General features: G+C 40.4%; 1 protein-coding gene across 1 annotated transcript in view; it reads right to left on the bottom strand.

Moving 5' to 3' along the window:
• Positions 1-16,880, bottom strand: part of RALGAPA2 (Ral GTPase activating protein catalytic subunit alpha 2) — a 340,826-nt gene that overhangs the window by 122,363 nt on the left and 201,583 nt on the right. Inside the window, exons 27-32 of the mRNA XM_077750219.1 lie at positions 16,746-16,804; positions 9,384-9,492; positions 5,198-5,308; positions 3,248-3,316; positions 2,835-2,972; positions 674-857 (exon numbers count right to left, since the gene is read on the bottom strand). Coding sequence (XP_077606345.1) covers positions 674-857; positions 2,835-2,972; positions 3,248-3,316; positions 5,198-5,308; positions 9,384-9,492; positions 16,746-16,804 — 670 coding nt within the window. The remainder of the gene's footprint in view (positions 1-673; positions 858-2,834; positions 2,973-3,247; positions 3,317-5,197; positions 5,309-9,383; positions 9,493-16,745; positions 16,805-16,880) is intronic.

The following is a 16,880-nucleotide window of genomic DNA, read 5'->3' as shown; positions in this document are numbered from 1 at the left end:
TTCCCTCTTTTTTTTTTTTTTTAACTTTTAACTTTGAGACAATGAAAGATTCACATGCATTTGTAAGAAATAATACAGAGAAATCCGAAATATCCTTCATCCCCCTGGTTATATCTTGCATAGCACAGCTATAGTATAGTATCACAATTAGAAAATTTTGACACTGATACACTTCGTCAATATTCAGAGTTTACTTGGTTTACAAGCTCTTGTGTGTGTGTGTTTTTGGTTCTATGCAATTATTTCACATGTACAGATGATACACCCACATTTTAACTCACATTTCAAGGCCTGGAGATAGGCTCTTGTCATTTCAGGAAGAGCATGGTTGAGGNCATGTAAATCCCCACCTCTCTCTTCTTCGATGCTCTCCTACTCTATAACACTCGACCAGATCCTTTTAAAATCTGCTCATTTTTCTAGGTTTCACTTAAGTCCTTCCCCATGGGAAGCCCCCACAGCGCTACTGATCCACAAATGAGTCCTTCNGGTTATGAGTAATGAATTATGATGCTGAATGAGAAAAAACTCCCAATTTGCTATCATATAGGGGTGTAGAAACCAGAAATTTAATAACTAGATTTTAAATAACAATGTAGTAGGCAGGCATGGGCTAAAGATTATCATCTTTCCTCTTCCTGCCCATGAGAATTAATATTCTGAAGAATCTCACCCTCTTCCACTGTAAGCAGGTTGCCCAAATCTGCTGATGAATGATATTGGACTGGCTCCGAATTCTTCACATTTGCCAGTGGCAGGAAGGGGTCGTAATCCGGGGAGGACAGGTCGGCCAGGGTCAGTGTATAGTGACTCTGTTGAGTGTATGTGCTTGAGCCACACACACAGCAGTGCAGAACCTGTGAACAAAACAGAAGCAAATGTGTGCCATGGATGCCACGAACTTCCTGTCCCTTGAGAAGCTGCCAAAAGCACTTTTAGGAGGCAGGACTCTCGCGTGGTAATATTTGAAAACACAGAATCCCTTCCATTCTAAATTATCATCCTGCAGGTTATTTTGCTCCTTTTAGATCAATACCAATAAATATATTTTCAACACAAAAGGAAAGCAAAAGTTAGAAAGTGCTTATTTTTCCATTCTGGGTGATCCCACACACCCAAATCCTGCTGCGGTCCACCAGGATGTTCACAGATCCTCTTTTTCCAGTCCCAAACTCTACTACCCAAATGTCCAAAGAGATACTAAACCGTGGTGTACTCTCACTGTGTAATACTAAATAGCAATGAGTGAAAAATTCACAACTATTCACAACAGTATGAATGAACCCCTTGGAAACAATGTTAAGTGAAGGGTGTCAGACACAGAAGTACATAATTGCATAATTCCAGCTATACAAAGTTCAAAAAAATCTACACTGTTACACAGGCTAGCAGCTGCTCCAGGTATGCATATGGGACAGTAACTAGCAGGGAGGCATCAGAGGTGCTTCTGTAATACTGAGAATATTCGGTTTCTGCAGCTGGGATCTGGTTTCACAGGTGTGCTCACTGTGTGAAAACTCATCAGTCTCTCACTTATGACTGATGTCATTTTCTGGATGCATATTATACTTCAATAAAAAGTTCCCTTTACAGATAAAATAACATTGTTCAACAAATTTGTAACTCATTCATGTTAACTAGGAGTGGACCTTTTTTATTGGTAAAACAATTTTAAGAGAAATCTTTCAAGAAAAGAAATGTTAAAAAAGAGACAAATTTAAAAGACTGTGCCTACTTTAGGTCGTCAAGCCAAGCTTTACATAGATTTATAAGCCACAAAGATGACAGACGTATATAATGAGTTAAAATCTTTGAATGAATTAAAAATAACATAGCTATTAAAATCTTTGACCACTAAAGAAATCATTTAAAAATACACAATACTTTTTAGTAGAATTTCAGCTATGTTATGTGTCTTTTTTTATATTTAATACATTTTAAAATAAGGCAACATAGTAATCAGTTAATGACTTGGAATATTATTTTTTTAAAGGTTACTAGTAAAGTTTTCTCACTAAAAAAATAAACAACAGCGGTGCCTGGGTGGCTCAAGTGTCCAACTCTCTATTTCGGCTCCAGTCATGGCCTCACAGCTCTTGAATTTGAGTCCCACATTGGGCTCTGTGTGGACAGTGTGCAGCCTGTTTGGGATTCTCTCTCTCTTCCACTCTTTCTGCCCCTCCCTCCCTCTCTCTTCTCTCTCGCAAAATAAATAGATAAACTTAAAAAAAATACAACAGAACTGTCCCTTACTAGTAATTATTCAATGGATACACAAATGCCAAATTCATAAGTAAAGCTTTCACAGGAGGGACTGTAAAGCCAATACAGAAGGATAATATAAAAGGTCCAGAGAAAACACCATACCTAGTCTATAAAAATGATGAAGCTAAATACTGTGATAATTAGTGTATTTCTTAAGATCTTTTAAAGCAAAGGGATTACTGAGACCTTTATACTTTTTGATAAACAATTGACAATTTTGTCAATAAGACTGTAAATATCCCTGCAATATAAACATTTCTTTTAAAAATTAACAAGAGGTAGACCATGTTACATGAAAATTGGGGAGGATTCTGATCAAACTGCAGTTGTTTAAAGATGGCAGTCATGTGAAAATGCATGTTTCTTTCATTTGGTAACCACTGCTTCTCTACAATTACTTCTGTCCTGTTTTCACTCCTTAAATCATTCATTCTTTAAAAAAAAAGTTTAACTCCCATACATCCTTTCTAAAGGGCACAGATAAATAAATAAATGAACAGATATATTTTGGCAATTCTCTGATGCTTAAGTCTACACTCTGTGTCCCGGAGGCACAAATGGAGACTTACCCTATAGATATAATCGAGCAAAGGGGCTCTGGATGAGTGCTGCTCCTCCAGGGCTACTGTGGACACTGGGTGGAGAAGGGTGTTCACCGGCAACGCCATGCACCAGTCCAGGAGGCAGAGTAGCAAGGATACAATAAACTGGAAGAGGAAACAGTTCCAATACTGTAAACGGCAGTCTTTTAAACTTCACTACATGTCATAGCAAAAAACAACTGTCTCTGCACAACAGTAATTATTCAGTGGACACACAAATGCAGAAGAAATCAATGGATAAATAAAGTTTTCACAAGGGAGACAGGACCACTACAGAAGAATATTAAAAAGGATATCCCTGTGTGTAACATTATTTTTCACTTTATCTTACAGTAAAAAAACAGACAGGCTGGGGAACACTTAGCTGATGCGCCACCTACCTTCTTATCTGTTTCCACTGAGGAGTACTCTGCACTTGGTAAAAGAAAAGCAATTGTGGCCACAAGGATCTGCATAAAAGACAAATCCCTAATCAAACAGATAATAGTAACAGTTTGGAAAACCAAATCATAAGAGTCCCAAGATGGTCCTGCACTAAAGCCAGCTTGGTGCCAGTTCGCTGGAGGAAGGTGATAAGAAGCCAAGAGCCAGTTTAGAGCTCCATGTGATCCTGAAAACTGGAAGAAAGTCATAGAGCCATGCCTCTTCTCCATTCCACTCTCCTGGAGGTGAAACTGGGGGCCCAGAGGAAGGGATATTTCTCTCTGTGGTCACACAATTCCCATCATCAGTCTCCACATGTAACACAATGAAAGTAAAAAATCTTTTCAAAAATAACTATGAAAAACACTCCCATTTGATTTTCTTATAAACCACCCCAGGTCTCCACCTGTTGTCCTGGTGTAAAAGCACCCCTTTCCTTCTCAAAGGTATTTCCCTTTCAATGGTAAACTACAACCGACCACTGAGTTCAGGGTGAGAGGTGCTAACCCCCTGACGCTGCACAGGAAAAAAACCATGTCTAACTTTTGACTCCTCTCCCCATCCACTTTAACTACTAATAGCCTACTACTGGCTAGAAGCCTCAACAATAAATAGTTGACTAACACATATTTTGTATGTTGTATGTATTCTATGTTGTATTCTTACAATACAGTAAGCCAGAGAAAAAAATATTAAGAAAATCGAAAGGATAAGAAAATACATTTACAGTCCTGTACTGTATTTATCAGAAAAAATCCACATATAAATAGATCCATGCAGTTCAAACCTGTGTTGTTCAAGGGTCAACTGTGTACAGTTTCCCTAAAACTCAACTTTACAACTTGGAGCATCTTCTATCCCTATGTCCAAAGCTCTGTTCTGCTCTAGGTCACCCAAAGCTCTTGGGGAGAACAGAGTGATCTCACTGGTGAAATCTGTCTAGGTCTGAGAGGAAACAAATCAGTATTACTTCTTCTCTCCCCCTGTAAGACCACATAGAGACAAATCACATTTCCTTGAAGAGTTGCCACTAGGCGTGTAAAGAACAGGGCATGTTTAAAAAAGTGCAGCTTTAGAGGCACCTGGGTGGCTCAGTCAGTTGAGCATCTGACTCATGGTTTGGGCTGGGCAGACAGCCTGGAGACTGCTTGGGATTCTCTCTCTCTCCTTCTCTCTCTGCCCCTCCCCTGCTCTCTCTCTCTCTCTCTCTCTAATAAACAAACTTTAAAATAAAATAAGAAAAGTAGCTTTAAAAACTAGCAGGAATGGATGGGCCTTATATTCAGTCACTTACAGAGGCAAGGATACCTGCTCCTTTACAACCAAGCACCCTCAAATGCAAGCAGCCTCCAGGACATCACTGGAATGATTCTCCTGTTCTTTCGATCCTTCTCTTGCACCGATTACCAACACTCCCCTGCACCCCCAAGAGGGTATTACAGCAGTAATCTCATTACAGCTGGGTAATCATGCTATGGCAGAGAGCGTGGTCTGGGGCTTCCGTCTGGGAGAGACTCCTGTTTCACACAGCAGTCCCCCCGCCCCCCGCCCCCGCCCCCGCACACACNGGAGGGCATCATAACCAGCTGCCTACCCCTTGTTGGCACCATCCAAATTACTCTCGATGAATGAAGCCCAATCTACAAAAGGTCTCTTTGTTGTGGTTGTGTCTGCCTTTCAAACTCCCCAAGTGTAAGACTCTGCCCTGGAACACTGGTGGCTTCTTTACGTAGTGCCTGAAATCACAGCTGAGAAGAGCCAGTGCAATTTAATCTGAAAATGAATGACTCGTATGGCAATTTAATAGTCAGTACTCTAACAATTATTTGAGTATCTGTAATTAATTAAACACCAAATATAATAACAGGGAAACGCTTATGTGTTAGCATTGCAGGACAAAGACTTACTTCTGCAATTTTCTGGGGCAGAGAGCTTTCAAACATCTGAAGCTTTTCCCAGTAGGAAACCAGCAACTGAAGAATATCACAGGCCACCTGAGCCACGACTTTGTTAGGAAACTGTAAAAGGAAACAGAACCCCAAACTAAACGACTGAACTTAACACATACACATGTCCTAAGAACAAAACAAGTTATTTCTTTCCAGCAATGTTTAGGATACATTTTCTTGTTTTGCACTGAATTTTTGAAAAATGTGTCCTGGTCCCACATTGTATATGATCACCATCCTATAATTGCCTCTTGTCCAGATGTATTAATTTCCTTAACATTCTGCAGAAACAAGGAGCTGCTGTTCAGTCATTTGAAAGTAAAACCATAATTTCAAGGGCCTCATTCAGTAGCATAAATTATAGTTTTGACAATTGGAGGAAATTAAAAACTAGTACATTACTGAGTATTCCCTGTGTGTTGGCCCTTTTATAAGAATTTTCCTCATTTTTGCATTGATACATCTTCTTTAACAGCTCTGTAAGGTAGATGTGATCTTCATTTTATAGAAACGGGGACTGCTCAAATGATTTCCTATCTTATTAAAATTAAACTTCACCCATGTGTGTAATGTACTAAGAAATGTGAAAATTTAGGGACTGTGAGAATACAATCATATGCTGTGGTGTCTTTATTCAATTCCTTTGAGTATGTTTTAGGAGTCTGGTGTGTGTCCAAGATCCTCGGATGCTCCCATTTCCCGTTAGATGGCACGTTGAAGGGGAGGGGCGGTGCTCACAAGGATGACTGGTTGGGGTGGATGAAACAGATGGAGGACACCCCGTGCCTCTCTCCCTGCCCCGAACCACAGGCTCCCCTGCTCTCCCTACCTTATTACCTAAAGCTGAAAGGTTTGTCGCTGATTTTGGGTCTCTCTGGATTCGTAGCTGGATATGTAGCTTAGTTATTTCCACACCAAGTCACATGAAGCAGATACCAATTGACCTCAGCACCACACAGACACAGAAAAGTCAACACTGAGCAGCTCAGTACAAAGGTACAGGACAAGGAAGAAGGTAAGGCAAAGGGGATTACTTTGAACTCTACAGAATAAACACTTCCCCAATGTTCCTTCCTGATAGGTGCAAAGTGCACCCAGGGCAAGAGCATCTGCACTCAAGGGGCTCTCAGAGCCTGGCCTCGAGGCCTCAGATGACCTGATGTTCATGGGCCTCTTTCAGTCCCTCAAACACTCTGGCTTGCTTCTGCCTCAGGGCCTTAGCCCTTACTCCCTGCTTTGCCTGGGATGCTCATTCCCCCGGTCTGCACATCGCTGGCACTGCCACATCTTTCAGATCATGGCACTAAAGGTCTCCTCCTCTCGCCACCTTGCCCATCACAAGGAGTGGCAGCCTACCCGCTCCAGCTCTTCAGCTCCATCCTGCTTTGCTCTCATGCTTTCCTCACGGCATTAAGGGCTATTGTCTGCCTGTTCTTTTGTGTGTCTAGTTTTCTACATCTTGTTTACCATTATATTCCTAATGCCTTGCACACCTCCCTGAGAAGTAATGCATGGTGAGTCCTAGGTGAAGATGGGACCAAGGGAGTGAAGACCAGGAGTAGCCACTGGATGTTTCCACTTCATCACAGGGGTCAAGTTGTGGGGTGGAAACATAAGGCTGGCAGAGCTCTTACATCTATCTAGAAGCTGGGAGCCGAAAAGATGACAAGAAAGAAATGAGAGGTACGGCAGACCAGACAAAAAGCCTCTGGGCAGAGGGGTAAGGTGTGAGAGGGGGCAGGTGGCACAGAGGACGGTTGGAGGGGGTGGTAAGAAAGCCGAGCCTAGGCCAGAAGAAGGCAGAGGGAGAGTGTTTCCTTCCAGGCAGCAGGTGGCAGGGCGCTGCGGAAGGCCAGGTCAGGCTGGAGGGCTGCAGGTGGGGTGCTACTGCTGATGCGTGAATGCTGCGAGGGTGGTGAGGAGAGACAGATCACTCATTCACTCACCCACTGATTCAGCACATATTCATGGAGTAATGACAATGTGCCAGCACTGAGGGTGACATGTGGGAGCTGCACTTGTGAGGAGCACAGCAGGATGGACAGGTTGTTGAATTGCTGTGTTGTACACCTGAAACTAATGTCACACCGTGTGTCAACTATACTAAAAAAAAAAAAAAAAGGTAATCACCCCCCTAAAAAAAACACATACAGGAGAAGGAATTCTGGGAAATGTTCAGGCTTAGCTAAATGGACAAGTACTAAGGCACCAGCTGCTCCACCACCTAACACCATACTCTGCTCCAACCCACCAGCATCTTCCTGCTCTTAGGATATATACCAACTTGTTTCTACCCCAGGGCCCTTTTCCTTGGAGCTCCTTCTGCCTGGAGGGTCCCTTCCCCACACACTGCCCAGCTTCTCATTACTCCTTTCCCCACTTACATGCTACGTTTTCCTTTTACAGAGCATCTCTTGCTCTCATTCCTCTCTACAATGCATATGGGTGGTTGCTTGGCCAGTATCAATTCCCCCTTCTCTCCTTAACGAATAGATCTACTTCCAGGTGCCTTCTCTCTCCCATGCAAGCCCTCTCTCCCAGCTCCAGAAATGTGCCCTAACAGGCTTAAATGAATCAGAAGATTTTATTCCCAGTCTCAGTCACTGGTAGAGGGATGAGTGAGAAACCTAGGCTAATGTATCTCAGTACCTCTTACGAGAATGCTGTGATGGAAGTCTCGCAGAACACAAACAAGGACACATGGGACCCTGACTCCTACTGGCAGACATCCTCCAGCCCTGCAGGTGTCCCACCCTAACATGAAGCCACCTCTGTGGACTACAGAGCAGATTAGACAATTAGGTCAGTGCTGACTGTTAATCTCCTGGATCAACCAACTCCGACCTCTTCCACACCCATGAATTTATGAATCAGTATGTTCCCATGTTGTTAAGGCTGCAAAGATCAACATGGGCTAGGCCAGAGGGCTGGATGCCAAGCCATGGGCAGGGGATGTCCCTGGATGGTTATCCTGTGGGTTCAAGCACAAAGGATGACACAGCACTGTCACTGGCCTGGTGATGACTGTCCCAGTGTCAGCTACAATTGCTATTACTATTACAGCAGCACATGACAGGCAGCAGAGAAGGGTGGGCATGAGCCTGGACACTGGTATCAGATGCATAGTTCAGGGTCTGAACTTTGGCTCGACCAGGCTCTAGACCCTGGAAAGAGCTCCTTGACCCTCCTGCACCTCGGTTCCTCCACTATAAAATGAGACAAGTGCCTCACAGCTGAGAACATACACAAATGCCTAGCACAGTGCCTGGCAGGGACTATGCATTTACCGGTTCTGGGGGTATAATAACAGCAGTGCTAATAATTACCACCATCTCTAAGCAGGAGCCAGAAAGGGACCCTGCAGGCTTTGAACCCTGGTTTAGGAAATGGCCTAACAGTATGTATAGAGTTTGGTTTTGGTTTTTTTCATGTTACGCAGATCTGCTCTTGGTGCTATTTCCATCCCTTCAAGCCCGTGTGCTTATGACTGGATTTCTCTGGGTCTGCTTTCCTCTGGTATGACATAGTAATTGTACCATCTACCTTGTGGAGTTGTTCTGAAGTATTGAGAGACTTTATCGTGCATCTGGCAGCATGACTGCCCAGTCAATGGCAAAAAAACCCCAAATAAACAAACAAATAAACAAAACCAGTAAACACACACACAAAAAACAAGCCCCCTCAACAACAAACACACACAGAGAAGAAAACAAACAAACAAAAAAACCATCTCCTCTTTTCATTACCAAAGCAAAGGAAGAAAGACATCCTAAAAATGTGAAGGCCCAATCAGGTGGGGAGCGAGTACTCAGGTCTCTCCCAGTCCCAGGCAGAAATCACACTTTCTTGTCAATATTACCAACAGTTGCGCTGCTTGCCACAGGAAGTGCCCGGCCCACAGGGGAACCCTACTTGGGCATAGGGTTCGGTCCAGGAAAGCTCAGCCACCAGTAGGGAAGCAGCTGTCGGTGGTCTCTTTTGTGAGCCTCACAGGACATTCAACGTGGCTCTCAGAAAAACTATTTTTGATTTAAAACCCCTCACTGATAGAGGAGAAAATAGCGATGGGGCTAATTCAAACTAGAACTGGTTGAATATCTGTGATACAGATTACTGTCAAATACACATCATGAATTGGTAATACCTTCAAAGTGACGCCTATCACATTGACAGCCTCTTTCAGCTGAGGATGGCTCGTACGCTGGGCAAGCTCTTCGCATATCCAGACCCCCAGGGAGCAAATGGCAATGCATCTTTTGAAGAAGAAGGAAAAAGAGGAAAACTCTCAAAAAATTTCACATATTTTCTTGGTATTTTCAAGTGACAAAAGTATTTTAAATCTTTTTTTTTTTTTTACAAAGTAGCAAAAATTACACATACACTAACAGAGTGTCTTCCTGAGAAAAAATATAAGGTACCCTCAATAGTTCAGTTTTCAGGACAGACACAAATAATGACATTGGTTAATAATTATTTAATGAAGTAAATGGTATATTTCCTGTTAATAGTCACAGCCCATATATCAGTTACTTTTGCTGACATTTTTCTTTTAATTTTAGAGAGCACACCCATGAGTGGAGGAAAGGGGCAGAGGAAGAGAGAGAATCATTTTTTAAAATAAAATTTATTGTCAAATTGGCTAACAAACAGTGTGTGCAGTGTGCTCTTGGTTTGGGGGTAGATTCTGAGGTTCACTGCTTGCATACAGCACCCAGTGCTCATTCCAACAATGCCCATCACTCATTTTCCCTCTCCCCCACTCCTTCATCCACCCTCAGTTTGTTCTCTGTATTTAAGTGTCTCTTGTGGTTTGCCTCCCTCCCTCTCTGTAACTATTTTTTCCCCTTCCCTTCCCCCATGGTCATCTGTTAAGTTTTTCAAGATCCACATATGAATGAAAACATATGATATCCGTCTTTCTATGACTGACTTATTTCACTCAGCATAATACTTTCCAGTTCCATCCATGTTGCTGAAAATGGCATGATTTCATTCTTTCTCATTGCCAAGTAGTATTCCATTATATATATAAGCCACATCTTCTTTATCCATTCATCAGTTGATGGTCCTTTAGGCTCTTTCCATGATTTGGCTATTGTTGAAAGTGCTGCTGTAAACACTGGGGTCCATGTGTCCCTATGAATCAGCACTCCTGTATCCTTTGGATAAATTCCTACTAATGCTATTGCTTGGTCATAAGGTAGTTCTAGTTTTAATTTTTTGAGGCACCTTCACACTATTTTCCAGAGTGGCTGTACCAGTTTGCATTCCCACCAACAGTGTAAGAGGTTCCGTTTTCTCCACATCCTCACCAGCATCTGTTGTTTCCTGAGTTGTTAAATTTATTGTTGCTGACATTTTTATTACACTGTATTGCTTCAAGATAGTTTTGAGGAATAATCAAAAACATGAATCTCAGAAAATCATTGGAAATTGAGTTTGTAATTGTTTTCCCTACAATAAAACACACAATATCTACTACAAACAGAAGACAAACCCTATATTTCATTGTAAAGAATATTTGAACATAACTTCCAGAATCAGCTGCACTGTTATTTCTTTTAAACAATATGTGAAGACAAAGCCTTCTTCAAATTACACAGTCCTTTAAAAATTATCTTTCTCAATTATAAATCATTTTTAAATGGTAATTCTCTTTGGAACTGATATATTCCACTTCTTTTTGCAATGATCAAAAAGTGATATTCCTTTAATTTTTAATGAATGACTACATATAAAATTTAAATACTTGCTTCCAAACCTACTCACTTTCAAAACCAAAGTGGGTTCAAGCCACTACTTGGAACCAGACATCAGCTGTTGGATGTATATGTTGCTCTTTGTAATAAGAGGTGATATCCAGTATCAACTAAAGTAAACGTACTGCTCAGCTCTCCATAGTAAAAGTTCTTTGTATTCAGTATAGCTCAGCAATTAAAATAAATATATTTTGAGGTTTTAAAACCACTATATTTCACTGGATTCTCACCTCTTTAAATTAGGATAGATTAAGGGCTTCAGAACACATTTATTAAAAGTACTTTGTAGGCTGTGTCACCTTCTACCTATACACACTCAGTATAAATAGGCAGGCCAGTTTATAAGGTGTGCCTAGCCTTCTTTGGTTCTCTGACAACAGCATCATACACGAATTCCACATGCTTTGAACCCTCGATGTCCCTCACTGTAGAACTGTCTCCTCTTGCCTCATTCCTACACTTATTCTCAGTCTAGAAACTGCACTATGTATTCTTAGTCTGCACTCTTTGCCATGTATTCTATATGCTTTCAAATTGCCTCTTAATTTTCCCCCAGCTTAACTCAGACTCTGATTGTTCAACCCACTAAAATCTCTCTTAACTTGGAATTATACCCCCAATCAGATTTTTACCACTTCAAGAGCCTCTCTTCCTTTGCATGCTTGAATGTGTAATGTGTGTGTATGTGTGTATATAAACACACACATTTTTTTTTTTTTACAACCCATTAACCTTTCTGTTAAATGTAATTCATTCAGAGCAAAGATCTCTCATTTCTTAGGAACACCTGCATTACTCTGTAACTATTAGCCCTGCACGAAAGAGAACTTTTGTGACCCATAAAGTGGTTTCCTAATGTGAACCACTCTCACCTGCCTTGAATTTTAAAACCACACAAGCTTATAGCAGCTCTTCAATGCTACTTTCTTTCTAATTATCATTTAGTATCCCTATCTAGCATCTTGCTATTCTAACACTCTGTTACTCCTTGCATGTTTGAGTTCTTGTCAGTTACGTTCTCTGTATCCCAAATGTGTCCTTTGTGATCCCAAATGAGTTCAAGCTCTCAAAACTTTTTTTAGCTAATGGAAACACCACCTTCACTCTCCTTTGTATGTCAACGTGCTTTCTGGAACTGTCTGCTGCTATGCCATCTCATACCATCCCAGTTTACATAAAAGAAACTTATATTTTTTCTTAACTTTTCTACATTATTACCACTCACAATTATAGCTATCTTGTCTCATAATTCTCCTCCATTTACTTGGAATCTTGATCATATTTCTGCTTATCTGCACTTGCATGACCTCAATTTCACTGTCTAACTCCTTTCACACTCAGCTAATAAAGAGAGCATATCATACGCATTCTATTCCATTTTTAACTCCACAGAAATTTGGCTTTCTACAGTAAGGAAAAAGTGAGAGGGGAAGGTATTACCAAAACATGCTAAAGATTTGAATGTGGGAGGTATGTGAAAAGGAGAAATCAAGGATTTCCCCCAAGTTTCGGGATAGAAAATCTGAGATGATGGTGCCCTTTATCAAGGGGGAGTCTGCAGGATGGTCAGGAGGCTCAAGGATTCAGTTGTGCTTGTGTTAATTTTGCATGTGTTAAGACATCCAAGTTGAGATATCAAGTAGGCAGTTTAATATATAAGCCTGAATATATGGGGGGTTCATAGAAGAGGCCATGTAAATAAATGCAGTATCATCAGCAAGTAGGTGGTATTTAAAGTATAGTTAGAATGGATAAGAGTACCTAGGAGCATCATTGAGGGAAGAGAGGACCACCCCTAAACCTTGAGTCACTAAGTTGCAGAAGTGAGGTGCAGGGGAGAGACAGAACAGGAGAAGCTGTGGTGATATAGGAAGAGAATCAGAAGATTATATTCTAAGGAAGTGGCATTGTTTAGGAAGAGGGTAAAGACAGCCTAATTTCAGATTAGTAAGACAAGTACGCATATTACAATATCTTTTTAAAAAAATATTTATTTTGAGAGAAAGAGAGCATGTATGTGCATGAGCAGGGGAGGGGCAAGAGGGAGGGAGGGAGGGAGGGAGAGAGGGGAGAGAGAGGGGAGAGAGGAGAGAGGAGAGAGGAGAGAGGAGAGAGGAGAGAGAGAGAGAGAGAAAATCCCAACCAGGCTCTGTGCTGTCAGCACAGAGCTTGATGTGAGGCTCGATCCCATGATATCCTGGGATCATGACCTGAACAGAAATCAAGAGTTGGATGCCTAACTGACTGAGCCACACAGGAACCCCATTAAAATTTCTAATGACTCCTAAAAAATTAGAGGAAATAAATAGAATGTGGAAAAAATCATCTGGAAGGAAGGAAGTTAAGAAGTAAGGAAGAATGGAAGGAAAAGAGAGGGGAAGAAATGAAAGCAAGAAAAGGGAGAAAATGAGAGAATACTGAGGACAAATAACAGAATATAAAGATGAAAAAAATACATCCAAATATCTCAGAAATTGCAGTAAATGTAAATGAACTAAAGATTCAGTTAAAAGATAAAAATCAGACAGGATAAATGTACAAAATAAACTATGTACAATTTTTGCAAAGACATTTAAAGAGAAGAATATAGAAAAGTAAGTTTAAAGGGACAGAAAATATTAGGGTGCCTCAGTGGCTCAATGGGTTAAGCATCCAACTCTTGGTTTCAGCTCAGGTCATGATCTCACAGTTTGTGAGTTCAAGCCCCACGCAGGGCTCTGTGCTGACAGCATGGAACCTGTTTGGGATTCCATCTCCCTCTCTCTCTCTGCCCCTCCCCTGCTTGCTAGTGCACTCGCTCTCTCTCTGTCTCTCTGTCTCTCAAAAATAAATAAATAAACATTTAAAAAATAAAAATAAAAGGATAGAAAATATCATTTAAAAATATCTGAATCAATATCAGACAAGTGGTCTTTAAGGTAGGGGTGCCTGGGTGGCTCAGTTGGTTGAGCGTCCAACTTCAGCTCATATCATGATCCCGCGGTTTGCAAGTTCAAGCTCTGCATTGGGCTCTGTGCTGGCTGATGGCTCAGAGCCTGGAGCCTGCTTCAGATTTTGTGTTTCCCTCCCTCTCTGCCCCTTATCTGCTCATACTCTGTCTCTGTCTCTGTCTCTATCTCAAAAATAAATAAAAGAAATGGGATTCTATATAGAGATTTGATAATTCTATATTTCTTTTTTTTTTTTTTTATTTCTAGGAGAGAGAGACAGCGTGAGCAGGGGAGGGTCAGAGAGAGAGGGAGTCACAGACTGAAACAGGCTCCAGGCTCCGAGCTGGCAGTCAGCACAGAGCCCGACGCGGGGCTCGAACCCACAAACCGCGAGATCATGACCTAAGCGAAAGTCGGAAAGTCGGACGCTTAACCGACTAAGCCACCCAGGCGCCCCGATAATTCTATATTTCTATGCAGCTCCTAATATAGCTTCAAAATATATAAAACAAAGATTGACAGATATATAAGGAAAAATAGACAAATGTACCACAATAGTGGGATATTTTAATCCATCTTTCTCAGATAATGATGAAAAAAATTAGAAAGAACTTAAGATATTTGAAAGACATGATTAAAAAATTAATTGAATGGACACATTGAGAGCACCACACCCAAGAACTGAAGAAATGATATACACATTCTTTTCAACCATATGTAGGGCATTTGTAAAAAATGACTACATATTGGGCTATAGAGCAAATCTCAACAATTTCGAAGACTGTCACTTGGCAGACAACATATTTAATCTACGATGCCTTTAAGACATCAGTAACAAAAAATAAAAATAACTATGTGTTTAGAAATAAAGAAATATATCTCTAAATAAATTGTGACTCAATAAAAGAATCATAATGGAAACTGGAGAAAATTTGTAGTGGAAAAATATTACATATCAGAATGTAGAGAACTCAGATAAAATAGCATTAGAAATAAATATATGGACTTAAATGCTGGTATTTGTAAGGAGAAAGGCTGAATTAGTATACTGAGTTAATATATTGGTATATATCAGAATTAATATACTGATAAAAATGAAATGAGTGACAGAAGGTAAAGAAAGCAAAAGAAAGAATATTAAAAAGAGCAGAAAGTAGAAAATAAAAACAAATACAGAATAAAGAGGCTGAACAAAGACAAAAGTATATTCTTTGAAAAGACTAATAAAGTTGATAGGTCTTTGGCAAGATGTGTGAGAAAAATCACAGAGTACAGAAAAGGGTCAAAGATTATGAAGTGCATATATGTAGCAGATAGCTACAGGAGTGAAAGAGATGAAAAGATAGCAAAAGGATAATGGACCCATCATGAATGTCAGGGCATTTCAACACTTAGAAGGAATGGACAAATTTCTAGACAACTTTAGTTTATCTAAGCTGTCAAATAAAATAAAATGTGTTAAAATTCCTAAACAATCATGGAAAAAAATAAGTCCGTGGTTAACCTTCTCATAAATACCCAGAACTAGATAGTTTTACCATCAAAGTCTAAATACACAAGAGCATGAACTCTAATTTTACAAAAACTCTTGCTGACTTAAGAGAATGAAATAAATACTTCACTCGTTTTGGAAGAGTACATAATCCTGCAATCAAGCCTGATAAGGACAGGATGGGGAAAGAAAATGACAGGCCATAAATATAAACGTAACTTTCCTGAACAAAATGTCAGTCAAATCAGATCCAGTACTGTATAAGCTAAGTTAAGTTTATCCCAAAATTCAAGGTTACTCTAATATGAACAAATTGATAATGAATTTACAGCTTTTGGTAATGGAAGACTAGAAAATGTAGACTAAACCATCCACTGAAGCCAGTAAAGATGTTAGTTAAAAAAAAGCAACGCCCTCCTCACCCCAATCCTCTTAAATTCATCAAAGAGCTAACGAGGCAGTGATGGTTGATGCGCTGCTAGAGAGAGAGCAGGGCAGGAACCTGTTCCTTGGAGGCAGCAAGAGGCTGAGCTGGGCTTCTGGTGACCTTATGGGGTTGGAGGCAGGGCGTAAGAAACTGGTGTCCCCTTCCCTCCACTGGTGCTCCCAGCTTTGGGCTTTACCTTGGAAGGACAGGTGGCCGCTTGTCATTATGTAGGAGGCCCAGAAAACCTATCTGGTAACACACAGCAGCAATCTAAGATGTTTGGCAGAGGCAACCAAAAATATTTCCAGACATTGCTAAATGTTTCCTGGGGTACAAAATCACCTCTGGTTGAGAATCACTACCCTATACATACACCATTTGCAAGAGTTTTGGTTTATCCTTCCATCTTGTTCTTCATTAAAAATATCAGGGAGTGCACGTATATATTTGTAATCTTTCCTTTCACAAGATTTAATAAAACCTTCTGTACCTTACAGTTTTCACTTAATAATGGCACACTTTAAAAAAATTAAGTAAAGCACTTTCTCAACATAATTCTTACTATACATAATTTTTTTTTTGAGAGAGAGAGAGTGTGTGTGTGTGTATGTGTGTGTGCAAGCAGGGAGAGGTGTAGAGAAAGAAAGAGAGAGAATCCTAAGCAGTGCTCAGACCAGAGCCTGATGTGGGGCTTGATCCCATAACTGTGAGATCACAACCTGAGCTGAAATCAAGAGTCGGATGTTTAACTGATTGAGCTACCCAGGTGCCCCCTTACTATACTTTTTAGTGTGTATATGAGTAATGTGGAAAAAGTGTTTTTTTTAAACATTAACTGTTTACACATAAATTTGTATCTTAAAATCCTAAAATAGTTTACCTTTTAGTTAACATTTACCTTGCACATTCATTTGGTTCCTCTGTGGCATTCTTCAGTAAAATATTTATGAGGTAATGCTAAAAACACAAAATTAAGTAAAATAAAAACTTTGTTTAGTAGTTGGTTTCCCACATGTTCTGACTGTGTTCCAGA

Source organism: Crocuta crocuta, unplaced genomic scaffold, assembly GCF_008692635.1.
Source record: "Crocuta crocuta isolate KB4526 unplaced genomic scaffold, BGI_CrCroc_1.0 scaffold209, whole genome shotgun sequence".
NCBI lineage: Eukaryota > Metazoa > Chordata > Mammalia > Carnivora > Hyaenidae > Crocuta > Crocuta crocuta.
The sequence above is the reverse complement of the archived record's forward strand: the minus strand, read 5'-3'. Positions and strand labels throughout refer to the sequence as shown.